At 38.6% G+C, this 25,778-nt stretch overlaps 1 protein-coding gene across 1 annotated transcript in view; it reads left to right on the forward strand.

Moving 5' to 3' along the window:
- Window positions 1-25,778, forward strand: part of LOC137375051 (pneumococcal serine-rich repeat protein-like) — an 85,021-nt gene that overhangs the window by 51,127 nt on the left and 8,116 nt on the right. The window contains exons 80-106 of the mRNA XM_068041677.1: window positions 127-204; window positions 900-995; window positions 1,407-1,484; window positions 1,722-1,852; window positions 2,137-2,275; window positions 2,687-2,764; window positions 3,460-3,555; window positions 3,967-4,044; window positions 4,740-4,835; window positions 5,247-5,324; window positions 6,019-6,114; window positions 6,526-6,603; window positions 7,298-7,393; window positions 7,805-7,882; window positions 8,577-8,672; window positions 9,084-9,161; window positions 9,856-9,951; window positions 10,364-10,441; window positions 11,136-11,231; window positions 11,643-11,720; window positions 12,415-12,510; window positions 12,923-13,000; window positions 13,695-13,790; window positions 14,202-14,279; window positions 16,332-16,427; window positions 17,609-17,707; window positions 24,660-24,848. Coding sequence (XP_067897778.1) covers window positions 127-204; window positions 900-995; window positions 1,407-1,484; window positions 1,722-1,852; window positions 2,137-2,275; window positions 2,687-2,764; window positions 3,460-3,555; window positions 3,967-4,044; window positions 4,740-4,835; window positions 5,247-5,324; window positions 6,019-6,114; window positions 6,526-6,603; window positions 7,298-7,393; window positions 7,805-7,882; window positions 8,577-8,672; window positions 9,084-9,161; window positions 9,856-9,951; window positions 10,364-10,441; window positions 11,136-11,231; window positions 11,643-11,720; window positions 12,415-12,510; window positions 12,923-13,000; window positions 13,695-13,790; window positions 14,202-14,279; window positions 16,332-16,427; window positions 17,609-17,707; window positions 24,660-24,848 — 2,550 coding nt within the window. The remainder of the gene's footprint in view (window positions 1-126; window positions 205-899; window positions 996-1,406; window positions 1,485-1,721; window positions 1,853-2,136; window positions 2,276-2,686; window positions 2,765-3,459; window positions 3,556-3,966; window positions 4,045-4,739; window positions 4,836-5,246; window positions 5,325-6,018; window positions 6,115-6,525; window positions 6,604-7,297; window positions 7,394-7,804; window positions 7,883-8,576; window positions 8,673-9,083; window positions 9,162-9,855; window positions 9,952-10,363; window positions 10,442-11,135; window positions 11,232-11,642; window positions 11,721-12,414; window positions 12,511-12,922; window positions 13,001-13,694; window positions 13,791-14,201; window positions 14,280-16,331; window positions 16,428-17,608; window positions 17,708-24,659; window positions 24,849-25,778) is intronic.

Consider the following 25,778-nt stretch of genomic DNA (forward strand, 5'->3'; position numbering starts at 1 on the left):
ATGACGTTCATGTTTTAAGTCATGTCATTGAAATTAACTTCCTGATTTGATGTGCTTTATGTTGCAATCAACAGCAGCATTGCTTTCTTTCACTAACAACTCTTTTATCATCATCTTCAACATCAGTACAAAGCACATCAACAGAACCATCGACAAGTGTAACCACATCTGCAACCACGTTGGCCACAACAAGTGAAACAACAGGTATTCACAATACCACACAATTGTCTTCATGCTGATAAATCACATTTTAATCAAGGAACAGACAATAGTTTTAACTTGACCATTCTCAACCATATTTTGCCCAAGTGTAAAGGCATTTTGTGCTTTCACGATTCTATGTCTGTGAATAGAGTTATATTTCTAATGTTATCCTTTCAATCCAAACACCAGGGTTAAACCAATCACCAGAATTATAAACATATTTTTTTCCTTTGACAGACATCACATTTTCCAATTTTCATGTCCCTATCTCACAGAATGGGTTGAACTCAAAAACTTCAGACCTGACTTTGTCACAACATGTACAGTCATTTCTTGGATCCACATTTGATGCAAAAATAGACAATAAAGTTACGAATCTAGCCATATTTATATTCTCTATACAAATAACCATAACTATTATTATATTAGACAAAATTTTAAAAAAGCTCAAAACTTAGTGAATCTTGATATCTCACATCATATATCATGCAGTCTATATCTGTGGGAAAATATAAACACGCACATGACTTCAGATGCAATCTATATGACTGCAGAATCATTATTCTCGTGAACACTTCTCGAGTCAAACTGTTTGTGTTCAACTCAGTGACATATTTGATCAGTTTGTACAATTTATGATGGTTCCCAAAAGAGCTCTTCCCTGTTTTCCTCATATTCCTATGATTCTATCTTAGAATATGTGACATCTTCTGGAACCTCAGAAGGAAGCACTTCAACTGAAGCAACAACTGTGATCACTTCCATCGCAACAACATCACCAGCATCAACAGGTATAATCCATTGCAATCTAGGAATCCAATATTATGGAAGGGAAAATATTATAAATGTTGCCCATATTTTCTTTCATCAAAAAAAATGTTACCACTCCTCTTCCAAGTTGGTGCTTTGAAAAGCCAATAATGACATTAAACCAGCGACATTTACCTTCTCTGAAATGGTAAACATTATATTTGACAAAACATTTTGTAGCAACCTCATTAAAATGAATTGTGTAATGCCTAACATGGAGAAGAGTGACACCAACATACTAAGTATCAAACCAGCACACTATTTTTATGACGTTCATGTTTTAAGTCATGTCATTGAAATTAACTTCCTGATTTGATGTGCTTTATGTTGCAATCAACAGCAGCATTGCTTTCTTTCACTAACAACTCTTTTATCATCATCTTCAACATCAGTACAAAGCACATCAACAGAACCATCGACAAGTGTAACCACATCTGCAACCACGTTGGCCACAACAAGTGAAACAACAGGTATTCACAATACCACACAATTGTCTTCATGCTGATAAATCACATTTTAATCAAGGAACAGACAATACTTTTAACTTGACCATTCTAAACAATATTTTGCCCAAGTGTAAAGGCATTTTGTGCTTTCACGATTCTATGTCTGTGAATAGAGTTATATTTCTAATGTTATACTATCAATCCAAACACCAGGGTTAAACCAATCACCAGAATTATAAACATATTTTTTTCCTTTGACAGACATCACATTTTCCAATTTTCATGTCCCTATCTCACAGAATGGGTTGAACTCAAAAACTTCAGACCTGACTTTGTCACAACATGTACAGTCATTTCTTGGATCCACATTTGATGCAAAAATAGACAATAAAGTTAGGAATCCAGCCATATTTATATTCTCTCTACAAATAGCCAGAACTAATATTATAAAAGACAACATTTTAAAAAAGCTCAAACCTTAGTGAATCTTGATATCTCACATCATATATCATGGAGTCTATATCTGTGGGAAAATATAAACACGCACATGACTTCAGATGCAATCTACACGACTGCAGAATCATTATTATAGTGAACACTTCTCGAGTCAAATTGTTTGAGTTCACCTCAGTGACATATTTGATCAGTTTGTACAATTTATGATGGTTCCCAAAAGAGCTCTTCCCTGTTTTCCTCATATTCCTATGATTCTATCTTAGAATATGTGACATCTTCTGGAACCTCAGAAGGAAGCACTTCAACTGAAGCAACAACTGTGATCACTTCCATAGCAACAACATCACCAGCATCAACAGGTATAATCCATTGCAATCTAGGAATCCAATATTATGGAAGGGAAAAAATTATAAATGTTGCCAATATTTTCTTTCATCAAAAAAAATGTTACCACTCCTCTTCCAAGTTGGTGCTTTGAAAAGCCAATAATGACATTAAACCAGCGACATTTATCTTCTCTGAAATGGTAAACATTATATCTTACAAAACATTTTGTCGCAACCTCATTAAAATGAATTGTGTAATACCTAACATGGAGAAGAGTGACACCAACATACTAAGTATCAAACCAGCACACTATTTTTATGACGTTCATCTTTTAAGTCATGTCATTGAAATTAACTTCCTGATTTGATGTGCTTTATGTTGCAATCAACAGCAGCATTGCTTTCTTTCACTAACAACTCTTTTATCATCATCTTCAACATCAGTACAAAGCACATCAACAGAACCATCGACAAGTGTAACCACATCTGCAACCACGTTGGCCACAACAAGTGAAACAACAGGTATTCACAATACCACACAATTGTCTTCATGCTGATAAATCACATTTTAATCAAGGAACAGACAATACTTTTAACTTGACCATTCTCAACCATATTTTGCCCAAGTGTAAAGGCATTTTGTGCTTTCACGATTCTATGTCTGTGAATAGAGTTATATTTCTAATGTTATACTATCAATCCAAACACCAGGGTTAAGCCAATCACCAGAATTATAAACATATTTTTTTCCTTTGACAGACATCACATTTTCCAATTTTCATGTCCCTATCTCACAGAATGGGTTGAACTCAAAAACTTCAGACCTGACTTTGTCACAACATGTACAGTCATTTCTTGGATCCACATTTGATGCAAAAATAGACAATAAAGTTACGAATCCAGCCATATTTATATTCTCTATACAAATAACCATAACTATTATTATATTAGACAAAATTTTAAAAAAGCTCAAAACTTAGTGAATCTTGATATCTCACATCATATATCATGCAGTCTATATCTGTGGGAAAATATAAACACGCACATGACTTCAGATGCAATCTATATGACTGCAGAATCATTATTCTCGTGAACACTTCTCGAGTCAAACTGTTTGTGTTCAACTCAGTGACATATTTGATCAGTTTGTACAATTTATGATGGTTCCCAAAAGAGCTCTTCCCTGTTTTCCTCATATTCCTATGATTCTATCTTAGAATATGTGACATCTTCTGGAACCTCAGAAGGAAGCACTTCAACTGAAGCAACAACTGTGATCGCTTCCATAGCAGCAACATCACCAGCATCAACAGGTATAATCCATTGCAATCTAGGAATCCAATATTATGGAAGGGAAAATATTATAAATGTTGCCCATATTTTCTTTCATCAAAAAAAATGTTACCACTCCTCTTCCAAGTTGGTGCTTTGAAAAGCCAATAATGACATTAAACCAGCGACATTTACCTTCTCTGAAATGGTAAACATTATATTTGACAAAACATTTTGTAGCAACCTCATTAAAATGAATTGTGTAATGCCTAACATGGAGAAGAGTGACACCAACATACTAAGTATCAAACCAGCACACTATTTTTATGACGTTCATGTTTTAAGTCATGTCATTGAAATTAACTTCCTGATTTGATGTGCTTTATGTTGCAATCAACAGCAGCATTGCTTTCTTTCACTAACAACTCTTTTATCATCATCTTCAACATCAGTACAAAGCACATCAACAGAACCATCGACAAGTGTAACCACATCTGCAACCACGTTGGCCACAACAAGTGAAACAACAGGTATTCACAATACCACACAATTGTCTTCATGCTGATAAATCACATTTTAATCAAGGAACAGACAATAGTTTTAACTTGACCATTCTCAACCATATTTTGCCCAAGTGTAAAGGCATTTTGTGCTTTCACGATTCTATGTCTGTGAATAGAGTTATATTTCTAATGTTATACTTTCAATCCAAACACCAGGGTTAAACCAATCACCAGAATTATAAACATATTTTTTTCCTTTGACAGACATCACATTTTCCAATTTTCATGTCCCTATCTCACAGAATGGGTTGAACTCAAAAACTTCAGACCTGACTTTGTCACAACATGTACAGTCATTTCTTGGATCCACATTTGATGCAAAAATAGACAATAAAGTTACGAATCCAGCCATATTTATATTCTCTATACAAATAACCATAACTATTATTATAAAAGACAAAATTTAAAAAAAGCTCAAAACTTAGTGAATCTTGATATCTCACATCATATATCATGCAGTCTATATCTGTGGGAAAATATAAACACGCACATGACATCAGATGCAATCTATATGACTGCAGAATCATTATTCTCGTGAACACTTCTCGAGTCAAACTGTTTGTGTTCAACTCAGTGACATATTTGATCAGTTTGTACAATTTATGATGGTTCCCAAAAGAGCTCTTCCCTGTTTTCCTCATATTCCTATGATTCTATCTTAGAATATGTGACATCTTCTGGAACCTCAGAAGGAAGCACTTCAACTGAAGCAACAACTGTGATCGCTTCCATAGCAGCAACATCACCAGCATCAACAGGTATAATCCATTGCAATCTAGGAATCCAATATTATGGAAGGGAAAATATTATAAATGTTGCCCATATTTTCTTTCATCAAAAAAAATGTTACCACTCCTCTTCCAAGTTGGTGCTTTGAAAAGCCAATAATGACATTAAACCAGCGACATTTACCTTCTCTGAAATGGTAAACATTATATTTGACAAAACATTTTGTAGCAACCTCATTAAAATGAATTGTGTAATGCCTAACATGGAGAAGAGTGACACCAACATACTAAGTATCAAACCAGCACACTATTTTTATGACGTTCATGTTTTAAGTCATGTCATTGAAATTAACTTCCTGATTTGATGTGCTTTATGTTGCAATCAACAGCAGCATTGCTTTCTTTCACTAACAACTCTTTTATCATCATCTTCAACATCAGTACAAAGCACATCAACAGAACCATCGACAAGTGTAACCACATCTGCAACCACGTTGGCCACAACAAGTGAAACAACAGGTATTCACAATACCACACAATTGTCTTCATGCTGATAAATCACATTTTAATCAAGGAACAGACAATACTTTTAACTTGACCATTCTAAACAATATTTTGCCCAAGTGTAAAGGCATTTTGTGCTTTCACGATTCTATGTCTGTGAATAGAGTTATATTTCTAATGTTATACTATCAATCCAAAAACCAGGGTTAAACCAATCACCAGAATTATTAACATATTTTTTTCCTTTGACAGACATCACAATTTCCAATTTCATGTCCCTATCTCACAGAATGGGTTGAACTCAAAAACTTCAGACCTGACTTTGTCACAACATGTACAGTCATTTCTTGGATCCACATTTGATGCAAAAATAGACAATAAAGTTAGGAATCCAGCCATATTTATATTCTCTCTACAAATAGCCAGAACTAATATTATAAAAGACAAAATTTTAAAAAAGCTCAAACCTTAGTGAATCTTGATATCTCACATCATATATCATGGAGTCTATATCTGTGGGAAAATATAAACACGCACATGACTTCAGATGCAATCTACACGACTGCAGAATCATTATTATAGTGAACACTTCTCGAGTCAAACTGTTTGAGTTCAACTCAGTGACATATTTGATCAGTTTGTACAATTTATGATGGTTCCCATAAGAGCTTTTCCCTGTTTTCCTCATATTCCTATGATTCTATCTTAGAATATGTGACATCTTCTGGAACCTCAGAAGGAAGCACTTCAACTGAAGCAACAACTGTGATAACTTCCATAGCAACAACATCACCAGCATCAACAGGTATAATCCATTGCAATCTCGGAATCCAATATTATGGAAGGGAAAGAATTATAAATGTTGCCAAAATTTTCTTTCATCAAAAAAAATGTTACCACACATCTTCCAAGTTGGTGCTTTGAAAAGCCAATAATGACATTAAACCAGCGACATTTACCTTCTCTGAAATGGTAAACATTATATCTAACAAAACATTTTGTCGCAACCTCATTAAAATGAAATGTGTAATGCCTAACATGGAGAAGAGTGACACCAACTTACTAAGTATCAAACCAGCACACTATTTTTATGACGTTCATGTTTTCAGTCATGTCATTGAAATTAACTTCCTGATTTGATGTGCTTTATGTTGCAATCAACAGCAGCATTGCTTTCTTTCACTAACAACTCTTTTATCATCATCTTCAACATCAGTACAAAGCACATCAACAGAACCATCGACAAGTGTAACCACATCTGCAACCACGTTGGCCACAACAAGTGAAACAACAGGTATTCACAATACCACACAATTGTCTTCATGCTGATAAATCACATTTTAATCAAGGAACAGACAATAGTTTTAACTTGACCATTCTCAACCATATTTTGCCGAAGTGTAAAGGCATTTTGTGCTTTCACGATTCTCTGTCTGTGAATAGAGTTATATTTCTAATGTCATACTATCAATCCCAACACCAGTGTTAAACCAATCACCAGAATTATAAACATATTTTTTTCCTTTGACTGACATCAGAATTTCCAATTTCATGTCCCTATCTCACAGAATGGGTTGAACTCAAAAACTTCAGACCTGACTTTGTCACAACATGTACAGTCATTTCTTGGATCCACATTTGATGCAAAAATAGACAATAAAGTTACGAATCCAGCCATATTTATATTCTCTATACAAATAACCATAACTATTATTATAAAAGACAAAATTTAAAAAAAGCTCAAAACTTAGTGAATCTTGATATCTCACATCATATATCATGCAGTCTATATCTGTGGGAAAATATAAACACGCACATGACATCAGATGCAATCTATATGACTGCAGAATCATTATTCTCGTGAACACTTCTCGAGTCAAACTGTTTGTGTTCAACTCAGTGACATATTTGATCAGTTTGTACAATTTATGATGGTTCCCAAAAGAGCTCTTCCCTGTTTTCCTCATATTCCTATGATTCTATCTTAGAATATGTGACATCTTCTGGAACCTCAGAAGGAAGCACTTCAACTGAAGCAACAACTGTGATCACTTCCATAGCAACAACATCACCAGCATCAACAGGTATAATCCATTGCAATCTAGGAATCCAATATTATGGAAGGGAAAATATTATAAATGTTGCCCATATTTTCTTTCATCAAAAAAAATGTTACCACTCCTCTTCCAAGTTGGTGCTTTGAAAAGCCAATAATGACATTAAACCAGCGACATTTACCTTCTCTGAAATGGTAAACATTATATTTGACAAAACATTTTGTAGCAACCTCATTAAAATGAATTGTGTAATGCCTAACATGGAGAAGAGTGACACCAACATACTAAGTATCAAACCAGCACACTATTTTTATGACGTTCATCTTTTAAGTCATGTCATTGAAATTCACTTCCTGATTTGATGTGCTTTTTGTTGCAATCAACAGCAGCATTGCTTTCTTTCACTAACAACTCTTTTATCATCATCTTCAACATCAGTACAAAGCACATCAACAGAACCATCGACAAGTGTAACCACATCTGCAACCACGTTGGCCACAACAAGTGAAACAACAGGTATTCACAATACCACACAATTGGCTTCATGCTGATAAATCACATTTTAATCAAGGAACAGACAATACTTTTAACTTGACCATTCTAAACAATATTTTGCCCAAGTGTAAAGGCATTTTGTGCTTTCACGATTCTATGTCTGTGAATAGAGTTATATTTCTAATGTTATAATATCAATCCCAACACCAGTGTGAAACCAATCACCAGAATTATTAACATATTTTTTTCCTTTGACAGACATCAGAATTTCCAATTTCATGTCCCTATCTCACAGAATGGGTTGAACTCAAAAACTTCAGACCTGACTTTGTCACAACATGTACAGTCATTTCTTGGATCCACATTTGATGCAAAAATAGACAATAAAGTTAGGAAACCAGCCATATTTATATTATCGCTACAAATAACCATAACTATTATTATAAAAGACAAAATTTAAAAAAAGCTCAGACCTTAATGAATCTTGATATCTCACATCATATATCATGGAGTCTATATTTGTGGGAAAACGTAAACACGCACATGACTTCAGATGCAATCTACACGACTGCAGAATCATTATTCTGGTGAACACTTCTCGAGTCAAACTGTTTGACTTCAACTCAGTGACATATTTGATCAGTTTGTACAATTTATGATGGTTCCCATAAGAGCTTTTCCCTGTTTTCCTCATATTCCTATGATTCTATCTTAGAATATGTCACATCTTCTGGAACCTCAGAAGGAAGCACTTCAACTGAAGCAACAACTGTGATCACTTCCATAGCAACAACATCACCAGCATCAACAGGTATAATCCATTGCAATCTAGGAATCCAATATTATGGAAGGGAAAAAATTACAAATGTTGCCAATATTTTCTTTCATCAAAATAAATGTTTGCACTCCTCCTCCAAGCTGGTGCTTTGAAAAGCCAATAATGACATTAAACCAGCGACATTTACCTTCTCTGAAATGGTAAACATTGTATTTGACAAAACATTTTGTAGCAACCTCATTAAAATGAATTGTGTAATGCCTAACATGTTGAAGAGTGACACCAACATACTAAGTATCAAACCAGCACACTATTTTTATGACGTTCATGTTTTAAGTCATTTCATTGAAATTAACTTCCTTATTTGATGTGCTTTATGTTGCAATCAACAGCAGCATTGCTTTCTTTCACTAACAACTCTTTTATCATCATCTTCAACATCAGTACAAAGCACATCAACAGAACCATCGACAAGTGTAACCACATCTGCAACCACGTTGGCCACAACAAGTGAAACAACAGGTATTCACAATACCACACAATTGTCTTCATGCTGATAAATCACATTTTAATCAAGGAACAGACAATACTTTTAACTTGACCATTCTAAACAATATTTTGCCCAAGTGTAAAGGCATTTTGTGCTTTCACGATTCTATGTCTGTGAATGGAGTTATATTTCTAATGTTATACTATCAATCCCAACACCAGTGTTAAACCAATCACCAGAATTATAAACATATTTTTTTCCTTTGACAGACCTCACATTTTCCAATTTCATGTCCCTATCCCACAGAATGGTTTGAACTCAAAAACTTCAGACCTGACTTTGTCACAACATGTACAGTCATTTCTTGGATCCACATTTGATGCAAAAATAGACGATAAAGTTACGAATCCAGCCTTATTTATATTCTCTATACAAATAACCATAACTATTATTATAAATGTCAAAACTTAAAAAAAACTCAAACCTTAGTGAATCTTGATATATCACATCATATATCATGGAGTCTATATCTGTGGGAAAATATAAACACGCACATGACTTCAGATGCAATCTATACGACTGCAGAATGATTATTCTAGTGAACACTTCTCGAGTCAAACTGTTTGCGTTCAACTCAGTGATATATTTGATCAGTTTGTCCAATTTATGATGGTTCCCATAAGAGCTTTTCCCTGTTTTACTGATATTCCTATGATTCTATCTTAGAATATGTGACATCTTCTGGAACCTCAGAAGGAAGCACTTCAACTGAAGCAACAACTGTGATAACTTCCATAGCAACAACATCACCAGCATCAACAGGTATAATCCATTGCAATCTCGGAATCCAATATTATGGAAGGGAAAGAATTATAAATGTTGCCCATATTTTCTTTCATCAAAAAAAATGTTACCACTCCTCTTCAAAGTTGGTGCTTTGAAAAGCCATATAATGACATTAAACCAGCGACATTTACCTTCTCTGAAATGGTAAACATTATATTTGACAAAACATTTTGTCGCAACCTCATTAAAATGAATTGTGTAATGCCTAACATGGAGAAGAGTGACACCAACTTACTAAGTATCAAACCAGCACACTATTTTTATGACGTTCATGTTTTAAGTCATGTCATTAAACTTAACTTCCTGATTTGATGTGCTTTCTGTTGCAATCAACGGCAGCATTGCTTTCTTTCACTAACAACTCTTTTATCATCATCTTCAACATCAGAACTAAGCACATCAACAGAACCATTGACAACTGGAACCACACCTGCAACCACGTTGGCCACAACAAGTGAAACAACAGGTATTCACAATACCACACAATTGTCTTCATGCTGATAAATCACATTTTAATCAAGGAACAGACAATAGTTTTAACTTGACCATTCTCAACCATATTTTGCCGAAGTGTAAAGGCATTTTGTGCTTTCACGATTCTCTGTCTGTGAATAGAGTTATATTTCTAATGTCATACTATCAATCCCAACACCAGTGTTAAACCAATCACCAGAATTATAAACATATTTTTTTCCTTTGACTGACATCAGAATTTCCAATTTCATGTCCCTATCTCACAGAATGGGTTGAACTCAAAAACTTCAGACCTGACTTTGTCACAACATGTACAGTCATTTCTTGGATCCACATTTGATGCAAAAATAGACAATAAAGTTACGAATCCAGCCTTATTTATATTCTCTATACAAATAACCATAACTATTATTATAAAAGACAAAATTTAAAAAAAGCTCAAACCTTAGTGAATCTTGATATCTCACATCATATATCATGGAGTCTATATCTGTGGGAAAATATAAACACGCACATGACTTCAGATGCAATCTATATGACTGCAGAATCATTATTCACGTGAACACTTCTCGAGTAAAACTGTTTGTGTTCAACTCAGAGACATATTTGATCAGTTTGTACAATTTATGATGGTTCCCAAAAGAGCTCTTCCCTGTTTTCCTCATATTCCTATGATTCTATCTTAGAATATGTGACATCTTCTGGACCCTCAGAAGGAAGCACTTCAACTGAAGCAACAACTGTGATCACTTCCATAGCAACAACATCACCAGCATCAACAGGTATAATCCATTGCAATCTAGGAATCCAATATTATGGAAGGGAAAATATTATAAATGTTGCCCATATTCTCTTTCATCAAAAAAAATGTTACCACTCCTCTTCCAAGTTGGTGCTTTGAAAAGCCAATAATGACATTAAACCAGCGACATTTACCTTCTCTGAAATGGTAAACATTATATTTGACAAAACATTTTGTAGCAACCTCATTAAAATGAATTGTGTAATGCGTAACATGGAGAAGAGTGACACCATCTTACTAAGTATCAAACCAGCACACTATTTTTATGACGTTCATGTTTTAAGTCATGTCATTGAAATTAACTTCCTGATTTGATAAGCTTAATGTTGCAATCTACAGCAGCATTGCTTTCTTTCACTAACAACTCTTTTATCATCATCTTCAACATCAGTACAAAGTGCATCAACAGAACCATCGACAAGTGTAACCACATCTGCAACCACGTTGGCCACAACAAGTGAAACAACAGGTATTCACAATACCACACAATTGTCTTCATGCTGATAAATCACATTTTAATCAAGGAACAGGCTATACTTTTAACTTGACCATTCTAAACAATATTTTGCCCAAGTGTAAAGGCATTTTGTGCTTTCACGATTCTATGTCTGTGAATAGAGTTATATTTCTAATGTTATACTATCAATCCAAACACCAGGGTTAAACCAATCACCAGAATTATAAACATATTTTTTTCCTTTGACAGACATCACAATTTCCAATTTCTTGTCCCTATCTCACAGAATGGGTTGAACTCAAAAAGTTCAGACCTGACTTTGTCACAACATGTACAGTCATTTCTTGGATCCACATTTGATGCAAAAATAGACAATAAAGTTAGGAATCCAGCCATATTTATATTCTCTATACAAATAGCCATAACTAATATTATAAAAGACAAAATTAAAAAGAAGCTCAAACCTTAGTGAATCTTGATATCTCACATCATATATCATGGAGTCTATATCTGTGGGAAAATATAAACACGCAATTGACTTCAGATGCAATCTACACGACTGCAGAATGATGATTCTAGTGAACACTTCTCGAGTCAAACTGTTTGAGTTCAACTCAGTGAGATATTTGATCAGTTTGTACAATTTATGATGGTTCCCATAAGAGCTCTTCCCTGTTTTCCTCATATTCCTATGATTCTATCTTAGAATATGTGACATCTTCTGGAACCTCAGAAGGAAGCACTTCAACTGAAGCAACAACTGTGATCACTTCCATAGCAACAACATCACCAGCATCAACAGGTATAATCCATTGCAATCTAGGAATCCAATATTATGAAAGGGAAAGAATTATAAATGTTGCCAATATTTTCTTTCATCAAAAAAAATGTTACCACTCCTCTTCCAAGTTGGTGCTTTGAAAAGCCATATAATGACATTAAACCAGCGACATTTACCTTCTCTGAAATGGTAAACATTATATTTGACAAAACATTTTGTCGCAACCTCATTAAAATGAATTGTGTAATGCCTAACATGGAGAAGAGTGACACCAACTTACTAAGTATCAAACCAGCACACTATTTTTATGACGTTCATGTTTTAAGTCATGTCATTGAAATTAACTTCCTGATTTGATGTGCTTTATGTTGCAATCAACAGCAGCATTGCTTTCTTTCACTAACAACTCTTTTATCATCATCTTCAACATCAGTACAAAGCACATCAACAGAACCATCGACAAGTGTAACCACATCTGCAACCACGTTGGCCACAACAAGTGAAACAACAGGTATTCACAATACCACACAATTGTCTTCATGCTGATAAATCACATTTTAATCAAGGAACAGACAATACTTTTAACTTGACCATTCTAAACAATATTTTGCCCAAGTGTAAAGGCATTTTGTGCTTTCACGATTCTATGTCTGTGAATAGAGTTATATTTCTAATGTTATACTATCAATCCAAACACCAGTGTTAAACCAATCACCAGAATTATAAACATATTTTTTTCCTTTGACTGACATCAGAATTTCCAATTTCATGTCCCTATCTCACAGAATGGGTAGAACTCAAAAACTTCAGACCTGACTTTGTCACAACATGTACAGTCATTTCTTGGATCCACATTTGATGCAAAAATAGACAATAAAGTTAGGAATCCAGCCTTACTTATATTCTCTATACAAATAACCATAACTATTGTTATAAAAGACAAAATTTTAAAAAAGCTCAAACCTTAGTGAATCTTGATATCTCACATCATAGATCATGCAGTCTATATCTGTGGGAAAATATAAACACGCACATGACTTCAGATGCAATCTATATGACTGCAGAATCATTATTCACGTGAACACTTCTCGAGTAAAACTGTTTGTGTTCAACTCAGAGACATATTTGATCAGTTTGTACAATTTATGATGGTTCCCAAAAGAGCTCTTCCCTGTTTTCCTCATATTCCTATGATTCTATCTTAGAATATGTGACATCTTCTGGAACCTCAGAAGGAAGCACTTCAACTGAAGCAACAACTGTGATCACTTCCATCGCAACAACATCACCAGCATCAACAGGTATAATCCATTGCAATCTAGGAATCCAATATTATGGAAGGGAAAATATTATAAATGTTGCCCATATTCTCTTTCATCAAAAAAAATGTTATTACTCCTCTTCCAAGTTGGTGCTTTGAAAAGCCAATAATGACATTAAACCAGCGACATTTACCTTCTCTGAAATGGTAAACATTATATTTGACAAAACATTTTGTAGCAACCTCATTAAAATGAATTGTGTAATGCCTAACATGGAGAAGAGTGACACCAACATACTAAGTATCAAACCAGCACACTATTTTTATGACGTTCATGTTTTAAGTCATGTCATTGAAATTAACTTCCTGATTTGATGTGCTTTATGTTGCAATCAACAGCAGCATTGCTTTCTTTCACTAACAACTCTTTTATCATCATCTTCAACATCAGTACAAAGCACATCAACAGAACCATTGACAACTGGAACCACACCTGCAACCACGTTGGCCACAACAAGTGAAACAACAGGTATTCACAATACCACACAATTGTCTTCATGCTGATAAATCACATTTTAATCAAGGAACAGGCAATACTTTTAACTTGACCATTCTAAACAATATTTTGCCCAAGTGTAAAGGCATTTTGTGCTTTCACGATTCTATGTCTGTGAATAGAGTTATATTTCTAATGTTATACTATCAATCCAAACACCAGGGTTAAACCAATGACTAGAATTATAAACATATTTTTTTCCTTTGACAGACATCACAATTTCCAATTTCATGTCCCTATCTCACAGAATGGGTTGAACTCAAAAAGTTCAGACCTGACTTTGTCACAACATGTACAGTCATTTCTTGGATCCACATTTGATGCCAACCCTATGATATGCAAAATTAAAAATCTTATGTGAAACATGGGCTACATGACATTTTAAAGTAAACTCCCAATAAAACTTCAGTTTCAAGCATGTTTAAATGCTGGTTACTGCGAGAATTCCATCTTCTGTTATAAAGTTCTGAGGCAAACACATGAGTATTCTTCTGTCTGATTACTTTTGTTTTGGGATGCTCCTTTATTCTGTCCAGAAAATACCATGTACTTCTTATTAGAACGAGGCATTAACTAGGTTATTTTCATGCAAGTTAGAAAAGAAAGAAGAAAAGTGAGAAGAGCATTTTTCTTTTCTATTATTTTATTCACTTATTTAAATGGTAGTGGCCATCACTCTGGAATCACTTAAAGAGGCAGTTGGATTCTGTGATGGTGGGTCCATAGGTTTCTAAGGAAAGATGAACTAGCTGCTACAAATGTATTCCTTTATGTCTAATTACCTTTGTGATTTTTTATGATGCTGTATTCTCCGATATATATTTCTGATTCCTGATTTTGTTTACCTAATGTGGCTGTGTGTTTGTTGTCTTAAATCATCCAGTTTTATCTGTGTTCTTCAAACACCAGCTTCAGAGTAAAGAAGCTGCAGCAAATGGTACTGTCACACTTTGTTGCAAGCTTACTAAGCCTCATGTTCAGGTAGTGTCGATGAGCAGAGAGATCTTGGTGTCCAGGTACATAAATCCCTGAAGGTTGCTACCCAGGTTAATAGGGCTGTTAAGAAGGCATATGGTGTGTTAGCTTTTATTAGTAGGGGGATCGAGTTTCGGAGCCACGGGGTCATGCTGCAGCTGTGCAAAACTCTGGTGAGGCCGCACCTGGAGTACTGCGTGCAGTTCTGGTCACCGCATTATAGGAAGGATGTGGAAGCTTTGGAAAGGGTGCAGAGGAGATTTACTAGGATGTTGCCTGGTATGGAGGGAAGGTCTTACGAGGAAAGGCTGAGGGACTTGAGGTTGTTTTCATTGGAGAGAAGGAGGAGGAGAGGTGACTTAATAGAGACATATAAGATAATCAGAGGGTTAGATAGGGTGGATAGTGAGAGTCTTTTTCCTCGGATGGTGATGGCAAACACGAGGGGACATAGCTTTAAGTTGAGGGGTGATAGATATAGGACAGATGTTAGAGGTAGTTTCTTTACTCAGAGAGTAGTAGGGGCGTGGAACGCCCTGCCTGCAACAGTAGTAGACTCGCCAACTTTAAGGGCATTTAAGTGGTCATTGGATAGACATATGGATGAAAATGGAATAGTGTAGGTCAGATGGTTTCACAGGTCGGCGCAACATCGAGGGCCGAAGGGCCTGTACTGTGCTGTAATGTTCTAATTCTAATTCTAATTCAAAAATAGACGATAAAGTTACGAATCCAGCCTTATTTATATTCTCTATACAAATAACCATAACTATTATTATAAAAGACAAAATTTAAAAAAAACTCAAACCTTAGTGAATCTTGATATCTCACATCATATATCATGGAGTCTATATCTGTGGGAAAATATAAACACGCACAAGACTTCAGATGCAATCTACACGACTGCAGAATGATGATTCTAGTGAACACTTCTCGAGTCAAACTGTTTGAGTTCAACTCAGTGAGATATTTGATCAGTTTGTACAATTTATGATGGTTCCCATAAGAGCTCTTCCCTGTTTTCCTCATATTCCTATGATTCTATCTTAGAATATGTGACATCTTCTGGAACCTCAGAAGGAAGCACTTCAACTGAAGCAACAACTGTGATCACTTCCATCGCAACAACATCACCAGCATCAACAGGTATAATCCATTGCAATCTAGGAATCCAATATTATGGAAGGGAAAATATTATAAATGTTGCCAATATTTTCTTTCATCAAAAAAAATGTTACCACTCCTCTTCAAAGTTGGTGCTTTGAAAAGCCAATAATGACATTAAACCAGCGACATTTACCTTCTCTGAAATGGTAAACATTATATTTGACAAAACATTTTGTAGCAACATCATTAAAATGAATTGTGTAATGCCTAACATGGAGAAGAGTGACACCAACTTACTAAGTATCAAACCAGCACACTATTTTTATGACGTTCATGTTTTAAGTCATGTCATTGAAATTAACTTCCTGATTTGATGTGCTTTATGTTGCAATCAACAGCAGCATTGCTTTCTTTCACTAACAACTCTTTTATCATCATCTTCAACATCAGTACAAAGCGCATCAACACAACCATCGACAAGTGTAACCACATCTGCAACCACGTTGGCCACAACAAGTGAAACAACAGGTATTCACAATACCACACAATTGTCTTCATGCTGATAAATCACATTTTAATCAAGGAACAGACAATACTTTTAACTTGACCATTCTAAACAATATTTTCCCAAATGTAAAGGCATTTTGTGCTTTCACGATTCTGTGTCTGTGAATAGAGTTATATTTCTAATGTTATACTATCAATCCCAACACCAGTGTTAAACCAATGACGAGAATTTTAAACGTATTTTCTTCCTTTGACAGACATCAGAATTTCCAATTTCATGTCCCTATCTCACAGGATGGTTTGAACTCAAGAACCTCAGACGTGACTTTGTCACAACATGTACAGTCATTTCTTGGATCCACATTTGATGCAAAATAGACAATAAAGTTAGGAATCCAGCCATATTTATATTCTCTATACAAATAGCCATAACTAATATTATAAAAGACAAAATTAAAAAGAAGCTCAAACCTTAGTGAATCTTGATATCTCACATCATATATCATGGAGTCTATATCTGTGGGAAAATATAAACACGCAATTGACTTCAGATGCAATCTATACGACTGCAGAATCATTATTCTAGTGAACACTTCTCGAGTCAAACTGTTTGAGTTCAACTCAGTGACATATTTGATCAGTTTGTACAATTTATGATGGTTCCCATAAGAGCTTTTCCCTGTTTTCCTCATATTCCTATGATTCTATCTTAGAATATGTGACATCTTCTGGAACCTCAGAAGGAAGCACTTCAACTGAAGCAACAACAACTGCGACCTATTCCACAGCAACTACATCACCAGCATCATCAGGTATAATCTATTGCAATCTCGAAATCCAATATCATGGAAGGGAAAAATTATAAATGTTGATAATTGTCCTTTCATGAAATGAAATGCTACCAATGGTCTTCCGGGTTGATGCTTTGAAAAGGCAAAAATGACATTAAACTGCCATTTTTATACTTTCTGTTTTGGTAAATTTTATATTTAACAAAACATCTTGCAGCAACTTCATCTTCTTTGGCCTCCTTGTCTCGAGAGACAATGGGTAAGTGCCTGGAGGTGGTCAGTGGTTTGTGAAGCTGCGCCTGGAGTGGCGATAAAGGCAAATCCGAGAGTGACAGACTCTTCCACAGGTGCCGCAGAGAAATTTGTTTGTCGGGGCTGTTACACAGTTGGCTCTCCCCTTGCGCTTCTGTCTTTTTTCCTGCCAACTGCTCAGTCTCTTCGACTCGCCACACTTTAGCCCCGCCTTTATGGCTGCCCGCCAGCTCTGGCGATCGCTGGCAACTGACTCCCATGACTTGTGGTCATTGTCACAGGACTTCATGTCACATTTGCAGACGTCTTTAAAGCGGAGACATGGACGGTCGGTGGGTCTGATACCAGTGACGAGCTCGCTGTGCAATGTGTCCTTGGGGATCCTCCCATCTTCCATGTGGCTCACATGGCCAAGCCATCTCAAGCTCCGTTGGCTCAGTAAGGTGTATATGCTGGGAATGTTGGCCGCCTCGAGGACTTCTGTGTTGGAGGTATGGTCCTGCCACCTGATGCCAAGGATTCTCCGGAGGCAGCGAAGATGGAATGAATTGAGACGTCGCTCTTGGTTGACATACGTTGTCCAGGCCTCGCTGCCTTCGAGCAAGGTACTGAGGACACAGGCTTGATATACTTGGACTTTTGTGTTCCATGTCAGTGCGCCATTTTCCCACTCCCTCTTGGCCACTCTAGCCTTTCCCATGCGCTTTTTGATTTCTGCATCGAGAAACAGGTTACTGATGATAGTTGAGCCTAGGTAAGTGCACTCTTGAACCACTTCCAGAGCGTGGTCGCTGATATTGATGAATGGAGGATTTCTGAAGTTTTGTCCCATGATGTTCATTTTCTTGAGGCTGATGGTTCGGCCAAATTCGTTGCAGGCAGCCGCAATCCTGTCGATGAGTCTCTGCAGCCACTCTTCAGTGTGAGATGTTAATGCAGCATCGTCAGCAAAGAGTTCTCTGATGAGGACTTTCCGTACTTTGGTCTTCGCTCTTAGACGGGCAAGGTTGAACAACCTGCCACCTGATCTTGTGTGGAGGGAAATTCCTTCTTCTGAAGACTTAAACGCATGTGAGCAGCAGGGAGAAGAAAATCCCAAACAGTGTAGGTGCAAGAACACAGCCCTGTTTCACACCACTCAGGATAGGAAAGGGGTCTGATGAGGCACCGCTGTGCTGAATTGTGCCTTTCATATTGTCATGGAATGAGGTGATGTTACTTAGTAGCTTTGGTGGACATCTGATCTTTTCTAGTAGTCTGAAGAGACCACGTCTGCTCATGAGGTCAAAGGCTTTGGTGAGATCAATGAAAGCAACGTAGAGGGGCATCTGTTGTTCACGGCATTTCTCCTGTAGCTGGTGAAGGGAGAACAGCATGTCAATGGTGGATCTCTCTGCTTGAAAGCCACACTGTGCCTCAGGGTGAACATCCTCAGCAAGATCCTGGAGCCTGTTTAAAGCGACTCGAGCGAAGATTTTCCCCACTATGCTGAGCAGGGAGATTTCACGGTAGTTGTTGCAGTCACCGCGGTCACCCTTGTTCTTGTAGAGGGCGATGATATTGGCATCACGCATGTCCTGTGGTACTGCTCCCTCGTCCCAGCACAGGCAAAGCAGTTCGTACAGTGCTGAAAGTATAGCAGGCTTGGCACTCTTGATTGTTTCAGGGGTAATGCTGTCCTTCCCAGGGGCCTTTCTGCTGGCTCGATAATCAATGGCATCACTGAGTTCCGATTTTGATGGCTGTACGTCCAGCTCATCCATGACTGGCAGAGACTGGGCTGCATTGAGGGCGGTCTCAGTGCCAACATTTTCCCTGGAATACAGTTCTAGGTAGTGCTCAACCCAGCAGTCCATTTGCTTGCGTTGGTCAGTGATTGTGTCCCATGATTTAGATTTAAGGGGGGCGATCTTCTTGATGGTTGTCCCAAAAGCTCTCTTAATGCCATCATACATTCCTCTGATGTTTCCGGTGTCAGAGGCCAGCTGAATGTGACTGCGTAGGTGTTGCCAGTGGTCATTTGCGACGCAACTGGCTGTTCTTTGTGCCGTACTTCTGGCTGCTTTAAGTGCAACGGATGTTAACTCGCTGGGGGCTTTCTTGTAGTTCAGCAGTGCAATGCGCTTAGCGGCTATGACAGGTTCCAGCTCTTCAAAGTGAGATTGAAACCAGTCTGCATTTCGCTTCACATGTTTGCCAAAGGTGGACATCCCCTGTAGGCGAGTTTTGAAGGGCTTTTTCAAGTCAATTTAGAAATTTATCTAACAGCTGTGGATGAGAAATTCTGCTGGTGATGCGCGGGCGGCCCTTCTGCTTGGAGTGATGCAGCTTCTTTGGTTTGAGTTTCACCTTGCTGCTCATCAGGGAGTGGTCAAGTGTCACAGTCCGCACTGTGGAAGCTGTGTGTGATTTGAACACTGTCTAAAGAGCTCGCCTTGTGACGATGAGGTACAGCTGGTGCCAACGACGTGATCTTGGGTGCCTCCAAGAAACCTGGTGACAGGGTTTAGTATGAAAGAATGAGTTGGTGATGTATAGGTTATGATAGGTACACAACTCAAGCAGTCTCTGTCCATTCTCATTCATCCTTCCAATGCCGTAGCACCCAAGGCAGGAGGGCCATGAGTCATGGTCAGCCCAACCCTGGCATTAAAGTCCCCCAGTAGGAACAGGTGTTCGGTGTTGGGGATGCTACTAATGATATTATGGATTTCTTCGTAGAACTGGTCTTTAGCTTCAGGCGGGGAGCAGAGTGTTGGAGTATAGATGCTGAGTAGGTGTACTGGACCAGAGGCGGTGAACAGTCGGATGGACAGTATGCGTTCCAAGACATTTGAGGGTGGCTCTATCATGCTGAGCAAAGAGTTTCTGATGGCAAAGCCCACTCCATGCTGTCTTGGTTCTTCAGGATACCTACCCTGCCAGAAGAAGGTGTAGTCTTGCTCTCTTAGAGATCTGCTCGCAGGGAGGCGTGTCTCCTGAAGTGCTTCAATGTCCACATTGAGTCTAATGAGCTCGTTGTTAATGATGGCGGTCTTCCGAGAATCGTTGAATTGTGTAAGGTCTTCCGACAGGCCAGGACACATCGTTCTGAAGTTCCAGCTTGCAAAACAAAGGGCTGGTACCTTCTTTCCTTTTTTTGTCGTGCTGTTTGGTGCGCTGTTACAGTCCACTTGTCAGGCAATGACCCTGAGCTCCAAGCACCCATTGAGGCAGGTGGACTGTGGCGGGACAGAACCTTACTGACCAGGGGCTGCCTGGTTTGTGGCGGGCGGTAGCTGTCCAGTGAGGTGCGATGACCTCTCCCACCGACAAAGGCAACCCGTGTCTCCCAATCTCTATGCCAATTGAGATGGACTTATAAACTACAGAACTGGCATCAGGTATGTCCTGTCCTCAAGCAGCAGGACAACTTTAATCCAGCCAACTGCTGCCCCATCAGTCTACTCTCAATCATCAGCAAAGTGATGGAAGGTGTCAATGACAGTGCCATCATGTGGCACTTACAAATAACCTGTTCACTGATGCTCAATTTAGGTTCCACCAGGAACACTCAGCTCCAGACCTCTTTGCACCCTTAGTCCACACATGGACAATACAGCTGAATTCCAGAGGTGAGGTGAAACTGACTGCCCTTGACATCAAGGCAGCATTTGACCTAGTGTGGCATCAAGGAGCCCCACTAAAACTGAAGTCAATGGAGATTGGGGGCTGGGGGTCAGGGGGGTGCAGGCAGGGTGGGGGCAGTGGGGGTGGGGAACTCAGCCTGGAGTCATACCTAGCACAAAGGAAGATTGTGGTTGTCGGAGGCCAATCGTCTCATCTCCAGGACACAGCTGCAGGAGTTCCCATGACATCTACCTGCTATGGGGCTTCATTCATTCAGGTTTTAGGCCCTCCACTAAGGAGGAGCATCAGAGAGGGAGAGAGTGCAGCCACAGACAGTGAAGCAGCAGCAACCAGAGGGGCAACAGGAGCTCCAGCCTCAAGGTGCATGGGGCGTGGGGGGGTGGGGAGGAATGCAGGAGAAGGGCACAGAGGGGCATGCTACCAGCCTCCTGTCTGAAGAAGAGTTTAACAACCACAGAGGGTCCACCGACCAAGGCTCAGCTACCGTCAGATGTTGGAGCAGCAGTGTCACTGAAGATTCTACCTCTCCAGAGAGGCCATCACAGACAGAGCTGTGTGCCATGGTGAAGGATGAACTGAGCCCCAAAGAGAGATGTGGCGGCCATCCAATGCCAGTGCCACTGAAGGTCACAGTGACACTGAATTTCTAGGCCTCAGGATCATTCTGGGATCTTCTGGAGATATGTGTGGGATTGAGCCTGTGGCTTAATCACTGCATCAAGACGGTCACCACTGCCAAGTTCAAGAGGGCCAGCCAATACGCATGCTTTTGCTCTGACCCAGAGAGTCAGGCTGAGTGGGCCATAGGGTTTGGGGCCATCGCTAATACTGCCCGTTGCAGGGTGTCATCGACTGCGCGCACGTAGCCATCAGGACTCCTACAGACCAGCCAGCAGCCTCCTTCAACGGAAAGGGCTTCCACTTACTCAGCATACAACTGGTCTGTGACCACCGCAAAGCCATCCTGCAGGTGTGTGCACAGTTCCCAGGAAGCAGCCACGATGCCCACATACTAAGGCAATCCTAGGTGCCAGACTTTTTCAGACCCCCCACACGCATTCAAGAATGGATACCAGGTGACAATGGCAGTGAAGATATGACTACTGACGCCTGTGAGGTACCCTAGCACTGCTGCAGAAGAGAAGTACAACACCGGTCACAGGACAACTTCTGTGACCACGAACAGGCCATAGGGCTTCTGAAGATGTGATCCAGATGCTTGGATCGATCTGGTGGAGCCCTTCAGTATGCCCCAGCAAGGTTCTTGCGTATTGTGGTGGGGTGCTGTGCTCTGCACAACCTGACTCTACAGAATACCAATTCCCATGGTTTGCCAATGCTTCCCTGCAGGTTCTCCTCCAGGCTGCTTGGATAAGGCAGGAGGTCCTCCTACACATATACATATATATATGATTTGCCCCTTCCCTTTTTCTAATTATACCAATATGTCTGCCCATGTCCTTTTTGTTTTTTTTTCATTTTGAAAAATGGTGTTTACCCAAAATATCGCCTCCGCTTCACAGGTGCTCCACATCTACATCTACTGCGTGCTTCCAGCTATTTGTGCTTTGTTTCAGATTTAAAGCATTTTAAACTTTTTGCATAAAAGCTACTTTACTCATTCAATGACAAGGCAGAAAGCATTGTACTCTTTCCAAGATAATGTTTGTACAATGGTCAAAGGAAGATTATTGTCTCTCGTTTGATTAAAAAATAATTTATCAAAAAGCATATTGACTGCATGCTAATGCATCATACCTATAATACTTATTGTAAGGTATAGTTTCCATTGGTCTATTCTAAAACAAGTCGCTTAAACACACTAGTGCACAAAACAAAAGGGCCCAGAAAGGTAATTAGCTTACTCTGAGGGGAAACAAAGATATCTTTTCCCCTAATGCTTTTCTTCCTTCAATTCAGAAGGGCCTGTGGGTACCTTTCTAGCATATAGACTTTCTGGCAAGCACACTGCAGTGGACACTGTTGAAATATCCTTTAAGGTGACCCCATAAATGACCCAATTTATGAAACATAGGCATGTCCCGGTTTTTGCATTAGGGCAGATGGGGGTTCTGCATGGCCACAGTGGCACTGGTGGAACAGATTCCAAAGAATTTGGGGGCCATTGTTCTAAAGCTCTGCCTAAATGTTCAATTGCATGCTAGTAAGTGGCTTATCTTCAACTGATTATTTTCAGGACAGAACAGGCAATTTATATTAAGTGGTTCCAAGTTATTCAAAAATCAGAATGTACTTTCACATGAATATGTCTTTCCTCCTGAGTAAGTCATGAAAGGCTATGGATACACTTTAATTTAACAGTGGCATTAATATGCCTTGGAACAGACATTTTACATACCACATTTTGAATCGTATCCTCCACAACATGGACAAAACAAGACAGCAAAGACAAAGGTCGCTGAGAGGTTTTCTGATAGCATGCAGCAAATAAATTTAAATTGATCAACCACAGCTGAGAACTAAAAAGACTTATGATTCTTCTTACAGAATTTCAAACCTGTCAGAAAATATTGTGAATCTTACCTTTATCGATTTTCTCAAGCTTTGATTGTCTCAGCAAAAGCCTTGCTTTGTTCAACTGAAAAGTTTCTTAATGTTAGCGCTACTACATCATCACCTTTAATGTCAAAATAGAACCATCTGCAACTATCAGTGGTAAGGTTACGGTGGTGGAGCAGGAGCAACTCCATGGAATTTTCCGGTCAATATGTTGGATTGGTCAAAAATTATACAACTTGAGCAAATCTTTTAAGACACACCTATTAAACTCTTTGCTGCTTAAAATTGTCCTACATGACTCCCTTTTCAGTTGCATGCAACTTGATTTTCATTGCAGTTGTATGAGTTCCTGGGTGGCAGTGCACTGCATTTCCACACCTGTTAGAAACTTGTCACTGTCAGAATTCAGTTCAAATTGAAACCATTGGAGCAAACACATGGAACAGGATTTCACCCAATGCATGACCCAGAAATAAAAGGACTGAGTGCTAATTCACCATACTGTCTTGTTCCCTCAGTGTACTTTTATTATGACTCCGTTTAAAGGATGTTCTTAATCTTTTCTATGCAGTTATGCGGAATATGACGACTTCCAGAGCAGCAACAAGCTCGACATCATTTTCTCAACAATTTAATACGAGATCATCAACCATTGATACATCGGCCATTGACTCCACTATTGTCATTACTACACATTCATTACCAACTAGCACAACAAGGATGATGACGACAGCATTATGCCCTGACATTACTGAACAAGGTATTGTAGTGTATATTTCTCATGTATATGATTCCTGAGCATTTCAAATATTTGCCTCTTTGTGATTTTGTGACAGAAGACAATCAAATATGCAATCCTCCTTTTACCCCAAGCTGAGATTTCAAATGTTCCTTATTGAAAAACAACAAACAGAACCTAGTTCTTGCTAGTTTTGGTGAAATACCAGGAATGGAAAAGTCTGTTGTGACTGAACTATCCAGTGCCAAGACAAAAACAAATGCCACAGAATATCTCTTTATAAGCCTGCTTTAACTCACTGGAACCTATACTCTATCTTCTGACCATACACCCAAAAATGTTGGGTTCGAAATTGGGCTGAGGCGATAAACAGGTGTTATCATATCAGCTCCCTGTGAGTCAGTTCTATTGAAGTCACTGGAGCTGAATATCGAGCGGTGAGTACAATTGGCAGTGATGTACGAAAGAACAAAGAACAGTACAGCACAGGAACAGGCCATTCGGCCCTCCAAGCCTGCGCCGATCTTGATGCCTGCCTAAACTAACACCTCCTGCACTTCCGAGGCCCATATCCCTCTATTCCCTTCCTATTCATATATTTGTCAAGATGTCTCTTAAACGTCGCTATCGTATCTGCTTCTACCACCTCCCTTGGCAGCAAGTTCCAGGCACTCACCACCCTCTGTGTAAAAAACTTGCCTCGCACATCCCCTCTAAACTTTGCCCCTCTCACCTTGAACCTATGTCCCCGAGTAACTGACTCTTCCACCCTGGGAAAAAGTTCCTGACTATCCATGCCGCTCATAACTTTGTAAACCTCTATCATGTCGCCCCTCCACCTCTGTCATTCCAGTGAAAACAATCCGAGTTTTTCCAACCTCTCCTCATAGCTAATGCCCTCCAGACCAGGCAACATCCTGGTAAACCTCCTCTGTACCCTCTCCAAAGCCT

The sequence above is a fragment of the Heterodontus francisci genome, chromosome 11 (assembly GCF_036365525.1).
Source record: "Heterodontus francisci isolate sHetFra1 chromosome 11, sHetFra1.hap1, whole genome shotgun sequence".
NCBI classification, from domain to species: Eukaryota; Metazoa; Chordata; class Chondrichthyes; order Heterodontiformes; family Heterodontidae; genus Heterodontus; species Heterodontus francisci.